The 21,637-nt window shown below is 51.2% G+C and overlaps 9 protein-coding genes across 9 annotated transcripts; 4 read left to right on the top strand and 5 right to left on the bottom strand.

Moving 5' to 3' along the window:
• Positions 1-272: 272 nt before the first annotated feature.
• N7477_009423 (phosphatidylglycerophosphatase) lies at positions 273-995 on the bottom strand (the record flags this gene model as incomplete). The annotated part of the gene is made up of 1 exon (XM_056971084.1): positions 273-995. One exon carries the CDS (start codon positions 993-995, stop codon positions 273-275), a length of 723 nt encoding a protein of 240 aa, XP_056818063.1.
• Positions 996-1,298: 303 nt separating this feature from the next.
• On the top strand, positions 1,299-1,991 carry N7477_009422 (putative small nuclear ribonucleoprotein SmD3; the record flags this gene model as incomplete). Its single annotated transcript, XM_056971083.1, has 4 exons — positions 1,299-1,355; positions 1,475-1,535; positions 1,653-1,782; positions 1,886-1,991. The coding sequence occupies 4 exons, from the start codon at positions 1,299-1,301 to the stop codon at positions 1,989-1,991; spliced, it is 354 nt and encodes a 117-aa protein (XP_056818062.1).
• A 595-nt stretch (positions 1,992-2,586) lies between these two features.
• On the top strand, positions 2,587-3,893 carry N7477_009421 (adaptin-binding domain-containing protein; the record flags this gene model as incomplete). The annotated part of the gene is made up of 3 exons (XM_056971082.1): positions 2,587-3,394; positions 3,465-3,764; positions 3,814-3,893. The coding sequence occupies 3 exons, from the start codon at positions 2,587-2,589 to the stop codon at positions 3,891-3,893; spliced, it is 1,188 nt and encodes a 395-aa protein (XP_056818061.1).
• A 371-nt stretch (positions 3,894-4,264) lies between these two features.
• Positions 4,265-5,010, bottom strand: N7477_009420 (protein tyrosine phosphatase-like domain-containing protein; the record flags this gene model as incomplete). Its single annotated transcript, XM_056971081.1, has 2 exons — positions 4,265-4,338; positions 4,416-5,010. 2 exons carry the CDS (start codon positions 5,008-5,010, stop codon positions 4,265-4,267), a joined length of 669 nt encoding a protein of 222 aa, XP_056818060.1.
• Positions 5,011-8,884: 3,874 nt separating this feature from the next.
• On the top strand, positions 8,885-9,575 carry N7477_009419 (Hpt domain-containing protein; the record flags this gene model as incomplete). The annotated part of the gene is made up of 3 exons (XM_056971080.1): positions 8,885-8,918; positions 8,956-9,133; positions 9,182-9,575. The coding sequence occupies 3 exons, from the start codon at positions 8,885-8,887 to the stop codon at positions 9,573-9,575; spliced, it is 606 nt and encodes a 201-aa protein (XP_056818059.1).
• Positions 9,576-12,727: 3,152 nt separating this feature from the next.
• Positions 12,728-13,391, top strand: N7477_009418 (uncharacterized protein; the record flags this gene model as incomplete). Its single annotated transcript, XM_056971079.1, is given in 4 exon segments — positions 12,728-12,829; positions 12,938-13,045; positions 13,060-13,249; positions 13,318-13,391. 4 exon segments carry the CDS (start codon positions 12,728-12,730, stop codon positions 13,389-13,391), a joined length of 474 nt encoding a protein of 157 aa, XP_056818058.1.
• A 212-nt stretch (positions 13,392-13,603) lies between these two features.
• Positions 13,604-15,238, bottom strand: N7477_009417 (uncharacterized protein; the record flags this gene model as incomplete). The annotated part of the gene is made up of 3 exons (XM_056971078.1): positions 13,604-14,532; positions 14,676-14,753; positions 14,803-15,238. The coding sequence occupies 3 exons, from the start codon at positions 15,236-15,238 to the stop codon at positions 13,604-13,606; spliced, it is 1,443 nt and encodes a 480-aa protein (XP_056818057.1).
• A 1,846-nt stretch (positions 15,239-17,084) lies between these two features.
• Positions 17,085-17,657, bottom strand: N7477_009416 (uncharacterized protein; the record flags this gene model as incomplete). Its single annotated transcript, XM_056971077.1, has 2 exons — positions 17,085-17,506; positions 17,633-17,657. The coding sequence occupies 2 exons, from the start codon at positions 17,655-17,657 to the stop codon at positions 17,085-17,087; spliced, it is 447 nt and encodes a 148-aa protein (XP_056818056.1).
• Positions 17,658-19,533: 1,876 nt separating this feature from the next.
• N7477_009415 (CAAX farnesyltransferase subunit beta RAM1) lies at positions 19,534-21,462 on the bottom strand (the record flags this gene model as incomplete). Its single annotated transcript, XM_056971076.1, has 7 exons — positions 19,534-19,786; positions 19,842-20,120; positions 20,178-20,295; positions 20,355-20,482; positions 20,537-20,611; positions 20,660-20,815; positions 21,002-21,462. 7 exons carry the CDS (start codon positions 21,460-21,462, stop codon positions 19,534-19,536), a joined length of 1,470 nt encoding a protein of 489 aa, XP_056818055.1.
• Between the last annotated feature and the right edge of the window lie 175 nt (positions 21,463-21,637).

The raw sequence follows: 21,637 nt of genomic DNA, 5'->3' as shown, positions 1-21,637 counted from the left end.
CTGTTCGGGTCTGATGACGGCGTTACTTCAATTGATCCTTGGGTTCAAACATCCTGGGGGCATCTGCAGTTGGCGCTGCTCTGGCGGTAAACGAGGGAGATTTGACGCTAGGCTCCGAATCGAATACTTCTTTTTGCCCTTAAATTCCGATTCTGTAGTGGCATATTTTCTGGCCTACATCAGTTTACATGAAACCAGTGAACTGGTCTATGGAACTCATCCTATCGTACAAGTAATCCCACAATGCAAATATTATACAATGATTCCTGACCTTACGACTCCCACCCTTTCGGCGTCGGCGCCCTCAATCCCTTCCTCTCCCGAAGATATCTCTCAATCCAAACCTCCATCTTCTCCAACAAGTTCCTCTCAGGCTTGCCCTCCTCTCCGACCTCAAAAGCGCCCTCCTTGGTCCAAACGCTCCATGACCCCATCAAACCAGCCATTAGCACATCTGTCCCCAACCGATCCCCCACTACAGCAATCTCATCCGGCGACTGAACAACATCTTTTTTCTTAAACCACTTCACAACCTCATCGCCACAAAACGGCTTCTTCGCTGTCCCCTCCGGAAGCCTGAACACGGGGATCTGCAGATGCGCGAGCTGCGATTCGAGCTCATGCACCTCTTGCTCGAAGGACGGGTGGCTCCCTGCCCGGTTCGAAACGATTAAGATTGAGTGTGGATTGCGGCTTTGGTGAAAAGGGGATGTTGGGGACGTGCGGAGGGATTGAAGTTTTGCTAGAATTTGCGGACGGAGGGCTGTGGTTTTGGGCGCGCAGAGGGTGTTATCTTTATCTAAGACTAGGGCGCGGATTGTCGGTGTTCGTGGAGGCTTTTCTGTGCCTTTGTTGATCAGATGTGGACCGAGTTCTTCAGGGAGATGCGTGAAGGTCGGGATGGTTAGGTGTGGGAGGAATTGAGCCGGTTGTTTGAGGAGGGTTTGCACGGCCAGGTTGAAGGCTGCAAGGTTGGAATTTGGTGAGCCTGCCATTTCCTCTCTTTCGTTTTCTCTTTTGACCCCTAGACTAGGCCTAGGTTGGGTAGAGTCAAGGTTATAAGTTCTGGTAAAGTACAGATTGTAGAATGGGTCTGACGCCCAAAGCGGAAAGGAGGGAGAGCTCGGCCGCAAAACTCGCCTTTCGATCCTCCAACTCCATCGTCGTCCCACCACCCGCCAAGTCCTCTCGTCTTCCACTTCTTGATCGCGATCAGATTGATTTAGTCGTCGTGGCAACGTATTTCTCGCCTTTACGAATCGAATCCTCCGTTTCGTATCGCACAACCCGCCGTTGAAATGGGCAAGCTCACTAGCACGATCGGTATCCCGATCAAGCTCCTGAACGAAGCGCAGGTGTGTTCTTGCTCTCTGCTGATCCATTGTGATTTCTGCCTTTGGTGGGATGAAGACAACTCTCCGTTGAAGGGGGGTCATTTGGATCGCGTGCGCAGACCGCTAATTTCGTCTTGCAGGGTCACGTCGTGACGCTCGAGATCACATCCGGTGTCGTCTACCGAGGGAAGCTTTTGGAAGGTAGGTTGGGCCCTTGATATATCCTAATGACGAAGAGGGCGATTGATCTTTCATTGACGATCCAACTTGCTCAACTCGCGCCAGTCGAATCTCGCTAACAATGTCCTTCTCTCACAGCCGAGGATAACATGAACGTCCAACTGAAGGATATCACCGTCACAGCACGCGACGGCCGTGTTTCGCATCTTGACCAGGTCTACATTCGCGGTAGCCATGTGCGATTTTTCATTGTGCCGGACATGCTGAGGTACGTGGACAGCCGGTCAATTGAATTACTTGGGGCTTCAGTTCCGTCCGTTCCCACATTCCAATGATTAGTACTGACTCGTCTATTTTTTTCTTTTTTACAGGAACGCTCCCATGTTCCGCTCACGAGGCGTGCGCGGACGCGGCGTCGGTTTGGCCCGTGGTAAGGCTACTGTGCAGCGCGCGCGGGGCCAGACACGGAGAGGGTAAATGAAATGAGAGAGCGCGGTTTCAAGAGCAGCTTTCAGTGGTTGGCGTTTATACTTGTTGCGTTTTTCAAAGAATCCAAAGGAAATTTCGAGGGCTTTCGTGCTGCGCTGAGCATTTGTCCGCGAGGACTCTATCTTCCCACTCATGATTGAATACCCGACTCGACGAGTTTCTTTGCTTCCGAGGCAATCGAAGCTCTTTCAGAAGTATAAGTATGATTATGGCATGATCGTGGCATTGTTGCTTCCCGGGTAGCTCAAGGCTGGGAGGGGGGGTATGGGCTTTCATTTCTTGCATTGGTAGCTGAAAAGCCACTGTGCTCATAAAGCCAATCAATTCATAGAAATATATACACCAAGGCTGTAATCAAATCCCTAAGACCAAAGCATTTTGTAATGTTCAATAGATATTGGAAACACTTCCAAGTATGCTGTAGTAATAGCAAGGTCATACCGATAACCTATCGGACCTTGTCGCATCTCCGCAACATTTTTCGCTCATGCGGGGAGCTTCCTCTCTACAAACCCCCACTAACCATTGCCTGTGGACGACCACTATCTGTCCCACGACTTCGAGAGCAACCCATTATTCCACAATGACAACGTCCTCGGCCTCCGCATCCGCGGACAAATCAAAAGTCAAAACCATCACCAACCCCCGCCGGCTCTTGATCCTAACACCAACAACCCAATCCCTAACAACAATTCCACCTCTCCTACACTCCCTCACCGGCGTCGCTATCACCAACCCCCCACAACGAGAGAAAGAGCCTGAATCCAAAGAAACACCCACCACACAAACGACCTCCTTCGCAGGCTACACAACCCACAGCCCTCTTCGCCTCTCAACGAAATACTACACCGCCGAAATCCCCCTATGGGTTGACGAAATCCCGCTCCTCGAGAAAACAGAAAGCTCAAAGCAATGGCGCACGGAATTTCTCAGCGGTGAAGCGGAGATTGTGCGCGAAGCAGTCGGCGCATTGGTTGTTTGCGTGCATGCGCCGGAACTGAGCTCAAATCCCACGGGAAACGAATCGGATATCGCGGATCGGGAGGATGTGCGCGCTGTGCGCGAGTTGATGGGGGATGTCGGGGCTGTAAAGTCTGTTATTGATGAGGAGAGGGGAGGGATGGGTGATGTTCCTGGTATTCTTGTTCTTGTTGGGGGTAAGAAGAGTGTGTCAGGTACAGCACAAGCTGCGGCTACAGTTACAGCTGCGACGACAGGCGAGGATGAGTTGGGGTTGGGCGTCGGAGATGATGAGCTGGGGGAAGACACGGCACCGTTATCGGTTGGGTGGTGGGAGGACCAGATGTTTGATATGGGGTTGTTTGGATGGGAGATTATTGAGTGGGACCCTGCGGAACAAGGTGGTGAAGTTACGAGGAATAAGTTCGGAGGTATCACAACCCATCCTGTCCCTTGTTTTATTTGCAGTTTTTCTTGACGAATGGCTCTAATGGTGTATAGAGTACGAGGGCATGCCGCGTATCAAGGAAGTTCTCGAAACTCACGACTGGACAGCTTCCGGAGATTCATTCGATGCCGACGAGCTCGATATGGAAGACGACTTTGACGAGTTTATGAGTGGTGGTAAATCACACTCGCGAGGTTTCGGGGAGGAAGTCAATGAATTGGAGCGTGAAATGTTTGGCCTGCGCATGGCTATTGAGCGTGGTGGGGATAGACATGACGATAGTGAGAGTGAGAATGAGGAGGATCAGGTTGAGTCCATCGAGGCGCTGATGCTACGCATGCAGTCCATACGAGGTATGTTGGCTGTATAACATAGGAGTGGGCTGTGCTGATTATGTTCCAGAGATGAGCGCTGATATGCCAGAGGCTCAGAGGAAGAGATTTGCTGCGAAGGCTGTGCAAGATATTATGCGGGACTTATGAGAGTAGTCTTACTTGCTAACAAGGCTGCCGAGCCCATTCTAGAGGGCCATCTTGGCTACAATAATAATGGATGTTCATTTCTCCGAGTTATTTCCATTATTCGGGCTTCCGGGGTCTTTCAGCTCAAAGAGCAAAATATCATGGAACTGTGATCTGAAGCTTGCAAGGGAGCAGTAGTCTCGGGATCAGCATAAACTTCCTTAGAGATTTCCACCCGGTCCTACGAAGTAGCCAACCGTGAACATATTCTATGCAACTACATATTAAATACAATGATCTCTACGTCGAGGTCAATATCTATGACAACACTACCGTCCCCGTATCTCTCCAGCAATCAGCACAATGCATCGGGCAACTCGATCACCTCAGATCTAATCACTGCGCTTCTTTCCTCGAAGGACCTTTCGGCGCTGCGCAATCATGTGGGTATAGAGCACGTAGGAGCCTAAGATGAAGTTGAAAACAAGTCAGCAAAACCTGCACTCCATCACAGACAATTTTCAAGTAACAGAAAAATCATACCAGGCACATAGATAACCAAAATGGCGATCAACGCCCACCGGAATAACGGATCAATCTCCGCCGCCGGCCCCAGAGCCTTGTAAATAAGTGTGCACTCGCTCGAGATACCAATCGGATACAACACATAGAAAGTGTTATACCGCAACCAAGTCCACCAGCTCGGCACACTATTCCCCGAAAGCGTGATTGCAAAGAACCCATAGCGAATGATCTCCGTAATTCCCCAGGCCGCAACACAGCCCAGGTACGCGTAATCGCCGAGCTGAGTACGACTGTTACCGACAATCTCGCCACCAAAGGGCGCCATGATGCCCCAGACGAGAAGCAGGCGACTGGCGACTTGCATCGCGGTTGTGACGAAGGGTGCGCGCACGAGGCGGACGAGGCTGTGGACGACTTCGAGGATGGCGAGGGATTGAGTGAGCAGGAGGGGGTGGAATGTTTCATTGAAGATCGAAGGGATCTTGTTCTTGGAGATGGCAGCCGGGAGAAGGCTGGCGACGGAGACTACGCAGCTGCCCCAGGCGAGGAGGTTTAGAGTGTTGTAGGTGAAGAGGTAGGCTCTTGTGAGCCCCGTGGGCGCAGAGGAAGACATTTTGGTTGTCGACGGGTGAACGGATGGACTGGCGTGGTTGCGAATTGATGCGACGTCGAGTCTGGGTCAATTGAAGCCCCAGTTGGGTCGAGGGGGAAGTCTGTTGGGAATTCACGAGAGCTTCGACTTTGTTGAATCGGAAGGGGACCTCGGATCATTACATAAGCATTCCAGAAGCCGCTGAGAACTTGTGGGGGAGGGCAAGCTCCAGAATGCAGATTACCTTCACTCTAACTGGGGCTAGTCGTGGGCTCTGCGGAGCCCCTAGAGGTGTCATGGCTCTTCGCAATCGTGTCTGCGACATTCTGCTAAAGGCGAGGTTCGGGGCCGAGCTCGTGGTTCCATTGACGGATTTGATCTAGTCATGCTGGCCATGGTTTTGACCTCTGCTAGTCTCTGCTGGCCTTTACGACTACTTCTAGTTTGGGGGTTACTTGGCCGTGAGAAACCAACCGGAAGACTTTCCCACCCTGCAATACACGACGTGGAAACTGCCCCGGGGGTGTGTTGTGCATTACCCACCACTGCACGATCTAGTTCCCAGTGCTACTAGTGGCCGGTACCAGGCGCCCTGTCGCCTCGTGTTGTGATAAATAGCAAACGTCGGCGGGGCCGACTTGCTGATTCTGCATGCTGGTCATGTTGCTGAACCCAGATTGTGACGGGATCTGTCTCGGTCAGTCGGTGGCTGGTTTTGATGGCCCATTTGGGAATGGCGTTTGTTGGAAGGGTGGTCACGAGACGGCATGTTATGGCATTGGCGGTTGCGGGTGTGGCTGTTGCTTTCGCTGTGTAGCATAGCAATCCTGGCCTTGGACAAGATTTACCAAACCCAGCTAGAGCCGTGACTGTGCTCGGCGAGGGGCTGACGTCCGTCGTACATCCCAGGTGCGCCCCTTTTACTGTAGTACAGGACACTAGACTCCCTAGGTCGCACGGTCATCTGCAGCCTGACATCATGATCAGAGTCATATTTACAAAACCGTGATATTGGCGGAGCAGCTTGGACCGAGCAGGGGAAAAATGAGTAGACGTGGCAAGAACAACATAACCCCGGACTCGTGAGGCTGGAGTTGTAGATGTAGATTGCCGTATTATTTCCCATTATGTAATCGACACAAATGACATCAGAGGCGGCGTGCATCGGTGGGCCGATCCGTTATGATGTCATGGCGGCATACCAGCCCTATGATTGGTCTTCGGGTTTCGAAGCGAACCACCTCACGCGAAAAACCAGAAGATGGCCACGATGAGCACGAAGCCCCCCTTTGCTATATAAACAAATGAGTCGGCGTAAATCCGCAGAGAGATGGATGCTTCATTTTCTGGGTGGTTCCGTACCTGAGAGTTCACCGATGTCCTTCAATTGGAGTCAAATGTTAATAATCCATACCCCAGGAATGTGATCCCGCCTAAACGTCCAATTCCACCCAGCATCGTCATCGGTGACAGCATAATGGCTCGTGGGCTCATGTCTTAGGGGCCCAGCTTACCCCTTCCGATATCAATCCGACCCGACCAGCTCAAGCTCATAGGAAGGGAAAACATGCCGTGCCCACACTGACCACTTCGGAAACCATGCAAGTATGCAACCTGACACGGTCCAGGTGGACTGAGAAATGGCCTTCCGGTTTGTTGGCTTTGGGACGACGAGGGCCCAGACCGTCTCCGGATTTGGGTCAGGTTCTCGCGGTTCGCGGTCCAATGCATTGTCGACACAAAATCTTGATTGGGGTGATGGCTCATTTGCCTCCCAATCCCCCCCCCCCCCACCTTCTCGCCCCTTCGGGACTGCGGCTACAAGAAAAAAGAAAAAAAACCCCCCCTAAAAGATATTAACACTAGGCTCACTATTCTTACCTCGAATGGACCGTATGACCATTTCCCACCCTTATCTATCAACTAACGCAAGTGGAGATTGTCTGTGTTTGCTGGTGGCTTGCTATCATGGGTTCCACGTGTGGTTCGGGGGTTATAGCAACCAACCGTCATCATTTGCAGAGAAGGGAGTGACGTGCCTGGGTCTGGGATCGGCGGGCCGATGATGTCGTTTTGCGGCTGCACCCCCTGCCCGCTGCCAGATCTCTGGCCCCAGTTGGTCAAGACTATCGCTTCGCTAGCCATCTTTCCACTTGAGGGCCCAGTATTTTTGTTTCTTCCCCACTCTCCATTTCGCGGAATGTACCCATCCAGTAAATGCTGAGGGGGGGTAAATGATCTCAGAGCTCACATGGTGTTCCGGTGGATCGAAGGCCCGGGGTTCGTTTCCCTCCACGGACCGCTAATGGTGGAAGGTGTCCGGAGGGGCCATGATCCAATCATGACCTCAGAGTTCAGATTTCGAAATTTCAGCTTTCAGTTTTCAAGTTCGCAGACAGGGATTATGGTTCTGGAAGATGGAGAGGGTTTCACGGTCTCAAAAGCCGTTTTGGGGGGAGTCACCGGAAATCGGCAGCCTGAGAGGGATAGCATACAGTCGTTCGGACTCCCTGCATGATCCAGGCTCACCCATTTTTTTTTTTTAAAATAGCCAACAATTAATATGAAAGAAAATTTGCAACTCCCAAGTACAAGCCATCAGTCCAGATGCGTATTAGCGCACAATTCCCAAGTATACAGGAGGCCTCAGAAGACATTCCGCCAGTGAGAAAGCCACTTGCTGTGAAAACAGAAGAAGCTCTTTCTCTCTCTCTCTCTAGCATAGTGATGACTTAGAAATGAACAGTGTTTCAATCAGATTAATGAACTAGGAGATGTCAGAAGGCGGGAGGGCGGAGAAGGAATCATTGTCCTCCGCTCGTTCGGTTTGTGAAGGGCCGCGATAATTACCCACCCTAAACGTTCTCCGCCCTCCCCTTTCCCTCGCTAACCCCATTTTCCCTTCCTCCCTTCGCGTGTCCTCTCCCGGCGTGGTGAAACCTCCTCCCTGTTCCTAGAACAACCATAAAAAGGTATCCAGGTTGCCGTGAGAAGCTTTGAGCCTCCAGAACAGATCCGAACACGAAAGGTGGGATGAACTCCAATCCGCGTTTGACATTCTGCCCCTCCTCGCCCATTCTAGCCCTGACATAAAATTCCCTCCACACGCGATACCCGATTGATCTGCCCTTTCTGTTGGAGATTTGGGTCTTTGTGTCGACCCAGTTTCTATTTCCTTTTTCATACTCGCGCATCTCTCTTGTCTTCCCGTTCGTGTGGGACCCTGGGTCTCTTTCTCGCTGCTGGAAGCCCCCGCGACGGTCGAGAGTATATGCGCGGGTGTATTGGGCCAAGCCTTGACTTATGAGGGCGTGTACACACTCCTCCACTTACTTCCTTTTCCCTCTTCGTCCCTCCCAACCCTGTCCCCTCGGCTTGCGGTCTCGCACAGTAAGCCCCTCCTGCTTCCCTTCTCCTTCCGGCTGGGCTGGCCCGCTTCAAAGCACCACCACTCAGACCTGGCTCGTTCCTCGGTGGCTTGTCCCATTAATCCCCCTGACCCGCGCGTTGACCCGGAGCAGTATCATACCTGCCGCTCCGGTGATCATCTAACACCTCACACGCTCGATCTGTAATACACCCTTGGCTTTAGTAAGGGTCACATTCGACGGTTCGACGTTTCGACGGTTCTCTTTCGGAAATGAAGCGGGGTCGTAGTCCCAGCCTGGGATCACATTCCAAGCCGATCTGATTCCTCCCTTTGCGCCTCCCAAGATGTGGCATTCACGTGGAGATAAAATGTGGCTGACCAAGAACTTACACAGATCTGTCGAGCTCCTCGATTTGGACTCACTGTCAGACCGGGCAACCGGAGTTCGATTTCTACGACCTGACGAACCGTGCTGTGGACTAGTTGATCCTTTCCTCGCACTTTCTACTCCCCCACATTCACGACATGGCTCCCCCTGAAAGCAAGGCCGAGGCGGTATGTTTCGCTGCGTTCCTCGCATATCGCATGCTAACCAGATGACCAGCCCAAGAGCGCTCCTCCCAAGCTCTCTGACGTCAAGGAGCTCATCGATGAGAGCACTTTCGAGCAAATCCTGGAAATGGATGATGACGATGACCGGGATTTCAGCAAGGGCATCGTCTACGGCTTTTTCGACCAGGCTCACAACACATTCGACAAAATGGAGAACGCACTGTAAGTGTCTCAGCTTGTCAATGCAGACCCAGTCTTAACATCCCACAGGAAGGAGAAGAAGCTCGAGGAGCTTTCACAGCTCGGTCACTTCCTGAAGGGCTCTTCGGCTACCCTGGGCTTGACTAACGTTAAGGACGCTTGCGAAAAGATCCAGCATTACGGCGCCGGCAAGGACGAGTCCGGCTCGACAGACGAGCCGGACGAGACGGTGTCTTTGAAGAAAATCGATACCACCTTGAAGGAAGTCAAGGTCGAGTATGCCAAGGTCGAGAAGTTCCTGCGCAGGTACTACGGCGAGGAGGTCAAGGAGGAGGAGCCCAAGAAGGAAGAACCCAAGGAGGAACAGACGAAGCTGGAGCTTAAGAAAGAAGAGCCAAAGCCCAAGGACGACAAGGACGACAAGGAGAAGAAGGAAAAGAAGGAAGAGCCCACGAAGAAATAAGCGGCTCGCAGTTTGCTTTTCTCTTTTAGCGACGGACGCAGCATTGCAAGGGCCTTTGATTTGTTCCAGTTTCTGCTTTCTTGACGTACATATCAACCCGCCACGGCTCGACTGTTGGTGACAATCCTCAGGTACGGTCAGTCGAGAATCTGTGGGGGAAACTAGCGACAGTGCACTTTTTCCAGAGGGATTTGAAGAGTATTTGAACGGAACCCGAGGGCTCCTACCTGGCCAACTCCTCCACGCCGTGCATGTTACCCTATTTTTTTTTTTCCGAGGACCGGCTCTATTGTGGCTCTCGAGAACCGGGAGGAGAGTCACACCGGGGAAGTACAAATTAAGCGCGTAGACGTGCATAGACCACGGAGACCAAAGATGCAGGCTAGAACCAGGCCCTGCTCCACCGAGACCATGCATCCAGGGGGACGATTGGTGCCTCAGAAAGTTTCCGTAAGCCACCGCGGGTCTAAGAGTCGTTCGATAAGCTTGAATCGACTCCCCCAGAGCCGCACTGGCGCAGTCGATCATGTAGATCAATCTCAATCTCAATCTCAAGCATTTTATTTTTACTTTTGTCTTAAGGATCACTTCTTTTTCTTTTTTCTGTTCATATATAGATATGTAGTGCTTGGGGTCTCGGTACTTCTCGTTCTCTGCTTCACCTCGAGTCTGACCCAATACAAGACTCAAACAACCCAGCAGCTCGCCACACAATCCCCAGCAAGTTCTATTAAAGTCAAGACCCGATCCAAGTGCAGATCCACGCCAAAGCCTCCATCCAACGGACAATATGGCATAATCGGGTCACGGAAGAGCTCCCCAGCTTCCCCGGGGAATTTCTGCATCTCCACCCGAGCCCATATCCACACCTGAAGCTATGGGTAAGGTTCGATTGAAAATCGGAGGCCCGGCGACCTGCATCTGATCGAGTCGATTGTTGAAATCCATGCGGCAAATCAGTCCCTCCGATGACCAGACTCACGGCTCATTCTTTTCTTCTCTTCTATCATCTCCCCAAATCGTTCGTCGAGATCATCCGAGATCATCTGGAGAGATCATCGGCAACTTGTCGAGCGATTCAAGTAAAAGTGCTCTATCATAGCGTCACTCACTATCGGCCACATGCATCGAATCCACGCTGCGGACGACGTGTCGCGGCCTCGTGTTTACTATGGTAACATCCGGATCCTGTTCGATGGGCGACTGAATATTACAGCCAGTCCCGAAAGAAAAAGCAAAACCAGAAAAGCTCCGAAAGGGACTTTGAGTCTGTGTCACCCCGTTTTTACCACTCTGTTTCTTGAGTTGCCAGTATTACATGACTCTCTATCTCCTGGTATCCCCCTCCCCTTGCTTTGGAGTTCGTAGACACATGGCTCTTGTATTCCCTCCCAGGACGAGGGAATACACGAAAGTGGTCTGTCACTCCTTCATCCGGGGATTTCAGAGCTGTCCACGTTGTGGTTTCGGCTCATTTGTCTTACACTCTTTCCGCATGTGGTCATGTTGGACGAGAGGCTCTGTGTCCTGCCGTTCTGGGCCTGGTTACTTGGGTGAACAAACGATTTCAAGAATATGGTTCTTTGTGTCTTGCGGATAGGACGTTATCTATCCTTTTCCCCGCAATCCATGCAGCCTTTTGGCCGGACTGGTCTTTGTGGATTGTATGCAGGCTACTCGGTTTGTCAAGTATCAGATTGTGATTCAATCGGTGTCTGGGCGCGGCTTGGCGCGTCACACGGCATGCTTGCTGGGCCGCAGCCCGGTACAGGTTCCTGCCCTATTGGGATTATTGATCGCTGGAGATGGAAATGAGGCTAATGATTGTTTTCAGCTATCGTGAGTGGGAGCGTTGTCGTCGAGTCATGAGCAGACGTGAGAAAGAGAGGTAAAGTTTAGAGAAGGGTGCTTATTTTGATATGTTGTCCTAGATAGGGGGGGGCTTTTTTTTTACTACGGATAGAAGCATACGTCCCTCGAATGTATGTAAAGTTTTTGACTCGGCCAAACTACAATGTTTGATTGTAACTAGATTTGTACTTGGCTCGAAGACTCTCCCTGCATCCAAATCTACATAAACCTCCCGTCTGTCTGTCTCGGATAGTGGACTTGATCTCGGGAAGTCTCCTTCGAAAGTCCTACGCTGTCCACAGCGCCTAGTCCTCGACTCCAGATTATGTCTCATGATGCACATTCTGTGTCGGATCGAACATCTCGGCGAAAGGATGTATTTCCTGCAGATCGAGCTCATGGTCTTAGTAGAGTTCCGTTTGCCAGCTTTCTTTTCTGTATCTAGGGGTGCATATGGTCGTGTCTAACACAATATGATATACACCTCTAAGCGTTATGCCCTCTACTCATATAGACGAGTCCAAAAATTAATCTGACAGCTTTAACAAAAATCCCATGTCCAACATGAGTAGTCTGGGGTTGGAAGCCAACGGGTGTACGATGGACGAACAGACACATTGTACAACCAGCACAGCCAAAGAGAAGCGACGAATCTTACAGACGCATCGATGCGCATCCTGGATGATTCAAATACCCGAAAACAGTAAGAAAAAGGACGAGCTTAACTCTGCCACCCTACCCTTTCTGTTCGACCTAGACATTATTTTTTTATTATTTCCATTTTATATCCTAGAATTGTGCGAATTACTTCCCGAGGCTAGTCATTCATCTTGTTTAATTCCGAGTGTCTCCCTGTCCGCCAGAACGAACAGAGCCCATCTGCACTGTCCTCCGCCTCGACCTACCCACTCGCTCGATTGCATTGCCCTCATCCTCCGATTGTCTGTTATCCGTTCGTCCTGCTCCGTTCCGCAGGGCAATCTGATTGCATTACATCCTTGACTATCCCAACGGCCTGCAAGTCACGGCACTAGCGACCGTTGAATGAGATCACCGTTGGGATGTCGAATTTGAATTGGGGGGCGGTGTTGTTCACGATATAAAGAGCTGGAAGTTGAGGACCCAAAAACAATCCACGCAACCATACTCCATCTTACTTCCCAAGTTTGATAAGCGATTCTTCGAGATATACTCTTGATCCGGTGTACACGACATCCCGGACTCCCTAGCTCAGCAGCACACTCGTATACATATTCCGACTCTACAACTTACTCTATATACCTCGCGCCCTCACTAACACCATGGCGCCCGTCGGGCCCCGAGTCTCGAAAGAGGAATTCATGCACGCGCTGAATCTGAATGCGCACAATCCACAAGATGAGCATTTCTACCGCGCCATGCGAGTAAGTATCCCGTCTCCCGGCTCTATACCAGCCCATTTATGCCCAGTACCCTCGAAATATGTCCTTTTCTCGTCGGATCCCAAAAAAAATGAAACTAAGTTTCTCCAGGATGAAGCTATTATCGTCTACAATCGCATGAACCAAGATACCTCCTACCTCGTTGACAGTGTTCGCGCTGACCCAAACACCCGTCCCCGTTCTTCTGGCACCATATCCGTCCTGACCACCAGCGGTACGCTATTATGGAGATCTGGCGCAATGCAAGCCCCATGACGCGGCGATGCTTTGACCAGGGCGGCACAAATGGCGAGTACGGGCCGAACTGGGTTGCTGGTTGGTTGCTGTATAGTGTGTTTCGGTCGAGAGATGTGCGCAATAATCGTAATCGGAGGAAGGGGGAGAGTGGAGCTGTCACTGATGGTAAGTCTGATTGTTTTGCGATCTTTGTTGATTGATGAGAAAAGGCTAATGGGGTTATTTGGGGATAGGGAAGAAACAGGTTGAGGACACGACTTTGCCGAAGAAAGGGTACTATGACCCGGTGCGGAATGGAACGTTGTGATCGATACTAGGCAGTGCCTAGAAGTTGATGATTGGTAAAAATGAGATGAGAATATAATCAGTTGAATCCCGGGGATAGTCAAAAGGGTAATGCAAGTAATAATTACAAAGAGAAATCTGAAAGCGCTATGAATTCGGTGTAGACAAGAGAGACACCAGATCTAAAACCAGATCTAAACCAGAATGATATCCAACTCCCGAGCCTTTACTCAATCAATCGGCTTCAACGTCCTTATCCTTCTTATTCTTCCTCTTGTCGTCCTCCTCCTCCTTCTTGGACCTCAACGCCTCTGTGACCCTCTCATCCTGCTCATCCGCCCTCTCGTTCCACTCAGCATCATACTCGGCCGCAATACTCTTGATCTCCCTCCTAATAGCCTTGCCCTCATCAATCAGATTCTCCCAGAGCTGCAAGTCCACATTGTGCAACTGATACAACTTCTTCTGCCTTGCACTGACTGTAAAGTCCAACGCAGACTTGTAGGAGATCTCCCGATTGTGGTACAAGAACCACAAATAACCTCCCATCAGCGTGGATAAACTGACCAAGTATGTAACTGGCTCCATGGTATCCCACCCCAAATCCGTCTCAAAGGTCAACTTGTATACACTGTACCACCAAACAGCCAGAATACCGAATCCGCCCATCGCGACACGCTGCGCCCCGCGGTGCGCGAGCTCGTCACATTTATGCTTGATATCTGCGATCCCTTGGATGCGACGGGATAGTTTCCGCAACCTGAGACGCAGGAAATATGTCCGTTCGTGGAACGAGGGCACAGTTACCCGGATCTGACCTAACCCCTCAGGCGCACCCTCGATTGTCACGATGAACTCCCCTGCGCGGGAAGCATCGCGGATGAAATCACCCACTTCGGTCGCCTGGGACCATCGGACGAATCGCTCAGGTTGGCCCTCTAGAGGGTCGAGGCTGGAATCTGTTTTGCGGGGGTAGCTGTAGATTTCTGCGTCTTCTTCACGCGATCGGCGGCGCTGGACGGGTTTGTTGTGGTATTCATCGGGGTTTCCGCCTTTGGTATCACTCAGGTCATCATCAATGCGCTTGCGGGGTCTGATTGCGTTATCTTCGTGTTGTAAGGCAATGAATGAGACGGCCGGCGGACGGAGCTTTTCATTTTTGCCTTCGATTGGGGGAAATTTCGGATTGAATGAGGCGCTCGAGGTAGGAGAGTGGTTGGTGCGGGTGGACCAATATGGCGATCGGTTCGAGTCCTAATTTCTCTCAGTTTTGTGTTGCGGTAGAGAGAGGGAAAAGCTGACTTACCTTTGTTGCCGTGTGTGTCGACGGTGGTCAAAGGAATAATCAATTTGAAGAGTCGGGAAGGGGTCGTTAGCATTTTCCCTATGACGATCAGCTGGTGCACATTGTGTTGCCATGGATTGCTGCTTACCCTTGGTCATGTCTTCAGACCATTTGGCATCCTGTCGCTCTGTGGATGGCTTCTCTCCTTTGGCATTGAGGACTTTCGGTGAAGAGCTGGTGTCCGGCTCATCATCCCTGACTTCAAGCGCCTCAAGGACATCTTCGGTCCTTTCATTGTCGCCAATTCTCTCGATGTAATTTGCCTTTTTGAAGAAGCGAGACTGGGTCTGTCCTAGCCCCTGAAGAGCTCCAACATTGGGTGTGAATAACGTCGGTGAGGTTGACAACCGCCATCGGGATGGATTGTTCCTCCCAAACCGATCGTTCGAGAGCAGGTGCAATTGGCGATATCCACCGAGAGCAATCGTCCCCGATCTGCCAGCTAACGCAGGTATTCCACCACAGCGCGCCTGGTGTCTTGCCATCGACACGAGGGGCGCGCAGCTTCGTGTCGCGTGACGCATCGTGAATTATGTGAGTGGTCTGTCCTTTCGCTCAGTATGGATAGTTATATTGCGGAGTGAGGGAGCTAGAGGACATCCGTAGGTATGTTTATGGAGAGAAGAGAGAAAAGTGAGGCGCGGTTACTTCATGACGCAAAGGTGTTTCAAGGAATTGTGGAGAAGACTTGGGCGTGCGCGGTCAAGACCGCTAGGCCCAAGCCAGATCTAGGTCCAGGTACAGCAACAATTCTCGATGTCATCTGGCGCTGCCTTGGATCGGCGGCGTGACGTCATGTCGATAAGTGGCGGATTTTGGGCTGCTGTGGCGGTGTTTGAGGCTGGTGAAAGGTTAAATGCTTTCTGGAACAGATCTAAAGAACTTTGTTTATCTCCAGGCAGGGGTTGCTTCTGCTGTACAGACGCCCTTATCTTCGGGCTCTTGCTCTTCTGCCTCACATCTGTGTGAATATTCACGTCTCACACCGCTGCCAAGTGTTTCTCACCGTTCGTAGTCCTTCAATGCGAACGCGACTACGCTCGTCTGTTTGGTCTCCTTGCTGATCTCAATCATATTTGAATGGGGTTCCTGAAACAAGATACACCTCAATCTGCACTCAACAAGGTGCTTGCGCAGTGTGCATCAACAGATGAATGATAAGAGTCCTACAGAATTACAAGGGAGCTTTGAAGCAATTGTTCTTTCATGCCTGTTCTTCCTGAATTATATGTATTTGCCTTATCTTGGACTTTTGAACCGGCGTTCGAGTTGCAGAGAGATGCGTTCAAGCCAATCCCTCCTGTCAGCGCTTATTATGCAATTTCTGTTTAGAATTGACAGGAAAAATAAACATTGCGACAATTTTCGCAATGCTACAACGCGTAGAAACCAATGATTACTTTCTCTTAGATCGCTTAATATGCTGTAAAATCGCAGTAAGTAATCTAAAATAAGATACAGGTAACTTCAATCTGAAGGTCGCGTGGGCAGGACCTGCAGTGTCTTGAATTGATTGGCTCAGCCAGGAACTAGACTATAACATTAGTCTTCTGTTTTCAAATCGCAGCTTCCCCTATGCTTTCTTGAGATCTGCCAACTTTAGCTTACTGTGGGCTGAGTGGCTGAGATTAGAACCATTGGTTGTTCAAGGGGATGTTAATGAGAATTTGATGCGCCGAAGGCACATCGGATTTCACCAGATGCACCTGCACAAATAGTTGTTCAGCGTTCTAGTGTTCAATAGTTGTTACGAAATCACATATCGTGGATCTTCAACGCCGATCTCAAATATGGAGAACATAGATTTTACCACTCTGATGCATTCCCGCAATGCGATGTCCCGACCAAGGAACAAGCGATTGTTATATATTAAACCGGAAGAGAGCAAACGAATGTATTTGAATCGTAATCGAGAGCCAGAAAGTTTATAGAAATGTTCATCACATCGTCATCGGAATACCCATCGACCAACAAGCCACGCTAAATGAAGATGAAGATCAAGAGCACAACAGATCATGTCCACAGCGCTTGAGAGATCCGCACAGTCGCACAAAGCCATCGTTAACCACTGATCTCCATAATGATGCAAAATTCCAGAAGACCCAATGTTGAAGCTCGAAACCAATCCACCATCTATGTACCATTAGTTCAAAACACAGCCATGGCTCAAGCCCAGATCATCAAAGCATCAACCAACAGTCACACATTTTCATCTATGAAAGCTCAGTAGAGCCGCAAACGAAGCCGCGAAAAAGTATCATCATAAGCCGTTAAGTCGTAACCCCCCACCATCCCTCTGCAGGAGACATAAAATAGCCCCTCCCCTCCCCCTCTTCTTCAAACACATCACCAGATTGAGCCCCTGATACCTTAATTCCTCGCATAATCAAGCACCCTCCTCGCCACACTCGCAGGAACAACGACCTGTCCCTCCGCGTCCAACCTCATCATGCGCTCGGGACTACTGCCCCCACTCCAGCTCCCCCCACTACTGACAGAGGTATCAGTATCATCATCGCGACTGGTCTTGCGTCCCGTGCCAATTGCAACAGGAATCCCCTGCACAGCGCCACCGTGCTTATGACCACTCGGATACATGCCATCATTGACGGAGAAATTGCGGCAGATCAGGTACGCACGCATGGCCGCATTTTCGCGCGCCAGGGTCTCGGATTCGTGGGTGCTATCAGTCTGATATTCGCGGTTGTTGACCCGTGCCACGCACGTATACCCGCCAGATGTGGCGTAAGCTTCGTAGGTTGGTTCTGGCCAGCGGCGGCGGCGGCAGAGACCTGTTCGGAAATTGTCAATTGGGTGCCTTCCGTCATAAGTAACAGGACATTTTGAAGTCATACCCTAGTGCAGCTAGGCTTCTAGGGATGGGGGGAAAAGACGCCATGCGAGACGGGGTTACTTACTTGCCAGGTAGAGGATATAGTACATCTCGGGTGAGATCTGGACCAGTCAAGAAGGGAAAAGCGGATGTGGTGCCCACTGACGACTTCGCGAGAGGCGGCTACCCCGACAGCATTGAATGGATTGGCTGACTTGCGACGGGGAGCGGGTAGGGCTGAGGCCGAGGCTGTCGGTGCAGCGACAAGATATGCGGATGGTGATGCCCAACAGTCGACAATAGTACCCTTGAGGGTCTTATTTGCCGCAAGGCTAGACAGGAAGCACACCCAGGACGTTTGGTCAGACGCCAACCACAGTGAATCTTTTGGATGCCGGATTGTGCGAAGGGGGTGAGGAGAGGAGGAGAGAGGGCCTTTAGTAAATCGAAGGAGACATTGGAAGCCACACAACAAGTTAATAAAAAAAATTACACGGTACCAGGAAAAGAGAAAAGTCCAGTAATGAAAAATTCAGGGAGTTTCTTTCAAGCTATACTTAATTACTTCTTCTGGAAACAGGTGGGGCAATTGATACAAAGAGTCATACCGTGAGTTGTCCCGTGTACAGAGTACACAATGAAAGAGGCAACGGTTGCAATCAAGACGAATAGTCCTCTAGCTCGACACCTAACTTAAGATCCGACGTGTCAGTCAATGAGCAAGTACCTTTCTCCGGATCGGGATAGAGATAGACGAAGGAAGCAACATCTTTCCCCTGTCCGATTGCCCTCAATTGGAGCAGAACTCAGAAACACGGAACACAGGATTTCGATACCTGTTGACTCTCTGTCCTGAACATGGGTCCGGGGTCCTGGAATACCTGGGATACCTAGGTATACACTGCCAGGAATGTAAAAACCTGGGTCGCATTAGGGTATCGGTAGGCTCGGTGTCATGAAATGCGGCACGCAGAAAAGAGATTGGACCGGGGCACCAAGGCAAAAAAGCCCGCACTGTCTTCCTCTGACTCTCTGAGGGGCAATTGGATGTGCGCCCGTCTTTCGGCGGATTTTAAGGTACTGATGCGCTGGCATGGCTGCTTGCCAGTCGAATGGAGCCGAGTTGAGGACACTACCGGCCTTCGTGGGCCCGGCTTTTTGAGCCCCCTGCAATCCGCCGATCAAGCGGAAGCATCGAGATTCGCAGCCTGAACCCTGGTTGGGAATATTCAGAATCTCTCCGAGTCAATGTCAAGTGGTGCTTCAACTCGGGGTAAATGGGAAATAGCCCCCGCACTAGGCGCAGAAGACACTCTCTGAGACCTAAACGTATAGTCCTGGGATCTTCATCTCAACCGCGCAGGAAAATCCACCGTCCACGGCCTGAGCGGCGATAGGCGCCAAGGCCCCTCATGTTGTGCAGAACGCGTCTGACTTGTGGACTCTGATGCACGCACCCCTCGGAACGATTCGAACAGACAAAGTTACTCGACAGGCATCTCGGACGCAGTGATGAGTTGGCACTGCGGTGGGGGATAGGCGTTGATTTATTATGCGCCCGTGATGACTGGGACTTTTGCCCTCTTGGGCTTCGTGCAGTGCCTCGGTCTGTCTGATGGCGAACAGTGATCTACGATTTCTCCAGATCATAGGAGTTACTAGGGTAAAGTTCGAAGTGAAAACTTGAAAATTGACAATACATGCTCCGAGCCCGATGTTGCACCTCTTTCAGCCGCCCCGATGAGTAAATCCCGTGCGTTTTGACAATTCGCCCGCGTGGCTTGCACGGGGAAACCCTCACCTGTCTAGGGCTCTGCTAGTCATTCATTGACGGCTCATCGCTAATTGCTCTGATAGCCGAAAGCTCTCGGTCCCCGATTCCATCCTGCACTCATTTGGGTCTCATAGCTCATGGATCTATCATTGTGGCCTAACATAGCTCATCCTATGTGGGAAATATGTGTTGCGTATCGCAGCTGCTTGGTCTCAGAAGGCTTCAGATTCATACCAGAGACGCATTCGCTCAGCGGCTTGGTGCGGGATGACAAAAACCGGGTGGAAAGCAGTGAGTCGGTCGCTCTTCTCAAAGACATTATCCTTGCGGATCGGCGTGGACTTCCAGGAAAAGGCGGATGCAAACGTCTCGCTGGACGAAGCACTGGTGTCTGTGCGGTAATGACTGTACTGAGTTGCGCTCAAGCCCGTCAACACGTAGCAGGTGTGGTAACAATCCGGACTCCTGGGATCATGGTCAGCATCTCTGTAAAATCATCAAGGATAGACCGGCCACGCACTTTCCCGGCTTATCGCGAAGACCGCCGTGCGGAGACTGGCAGCAGCTGAGGATATATCGGTCTAATCCTTCACGGCTAAACAAACTGCCCACGGTTTGCGTGGGAGGACCGCTAGATAGCGGCTTTCCATCCATTGCAGACTGCAGCAGTGGCCAGCATCCGCCGACCCAGTGGCTGTAACATCCATCTACTAGCTTGTTTGTCCTTCCGGAGAATCCTCCCTCCGGAGCATTCTGCCGAGCAGATAGCCATGATAGAAGGAGGGGCAGATCCATACATCTTCAAAGTGGTCAGCATCACATCGATCGTCATTAGTGGTCGCCGGAAATTTCGTACCTGGCAATTGTTTCCTCCGGGGGACCTATGATCGACAAGCAAGCCAATGCGCAGAAAGCATATGCTCCATGGGCTTCTACACCAGGGCTACCGGAGATACCTCCCTCGAAGGTTTGACCTAGATGCACAAAATCTGTCAGCACCGGCGTCCGTACCACCAACAACGACATGCCTTACACCTCGCCAAATAATTAGGAAGCTCATCCGTGAATGTTTCCATCCCTGCAGATCGAGCTACCGCATGGGGCGGCAGAGCCAGGGGCAAGTCAAGAAGCGAGATGATCGTCATAGCGCAATATGCACCGCTGCCACGACAAGTCAGAGCCTAGATCGAGCCTCACAGACATGAAATTGCTTACCGCACGTCCTCTTCCCCGCCTTCACAAACGCGAAAGCCTCCGTCCGCCTGCTTCAATCGGCCCAGCCATCGCCACCTAGGAACGGGTCAGACGCATGCATTACATTCTGGGAAGACAACTCACATGGACTGCCGATCGATTACCGCGAAGGCTTCTTCGCCTCCAACCATGGCCAGCGATAAAACAGCGGCGTAAGCTCCAGCAACATGCGATGTTTGGCCATGGCCGCCACCAAAGCCGCCCGTAGGGTTCTGCATCGGCCGTAGTGTTTCGATGACGCTAAAACCGCATTAGCCTCGATTGTTCTTCTGAACAAGTTGATGCCATGCCATGCCAGTGATGCCCAAGCCACCGAGAAGTTCCCCGGAACTGCATGGGCTAGCACCACGCATGTAAGAGCACATTCAAAACAAGACACCAAAAAAGACTGGTGGCGTCAATCATGAAACAAGCAATGAGACTTACCGTTGACGAACCCGAGTAACATCTTCACCCAACAAAGACAGCCCCGCCAAGGCCCAGTAGACCATCCACGGGCGACTGGCATCCATGGCGACGAAGCCAGCGGGGTAATCTTCCAGGGCATCATAGAGATAGGCTACATGATCGTCACGCTGGAGTGCAGGAACGCCATATGCATTGAATGGGCCCTTCTGATTACTATGGATGCCCTTGAGAAACGGGAGACACTTCTCAAGGGTCGCGTCTTGCAGATCGATAGACTCTGTCACGAGCGGGTCGCGGATGGGCGGCGGCTGCGTGAACAGGGCTGGGATCCCCGGTCTAGGTACCTCTTGGCTGGACATTTTCCCGGCCGGATGTGAGCTCGCAGGGCGCTTCCCTGGGCGCGTCTGTTCCCGCGCTATCGATGCGGATTGAGAGGGGAATCGAACTCGTCGGTGTTTCCCCGCGACTGTGAGTGGCATGGACTTAGGGACCCTTTTATTTTCAATCGATGGAATCACCGGAACAAAGAGCACATCGGGACCAGACTCCCACAGTCCAAATAGGGGGAACGTGACTGCCGTTGCTATTGTGGAAGACTTTGACGTTGGTATTGTTCTCCCCACTTTCCTGGTTTTTGGAGGGGGGGGGTTTTTT

Source organism: Penicillium maclennaniae (genome assembly GCF_028827695.1).
Source record: "Penicillium maclennaniae strain IBT 15551 chromosome Unknown utg000008l:1.0-3552695.0:1.0-3555053.0, whole genome shotgun sequence".
NCBI lineage: Eukaryota > Fungi > Ascomycota > Eurotiomycetes > Eurotiales > Aspergillaceae > Penicillium > Penicillium maclennaniae.
This window is presented reverse-complemented; position numbering and strand designations above follow the sequence as displayed.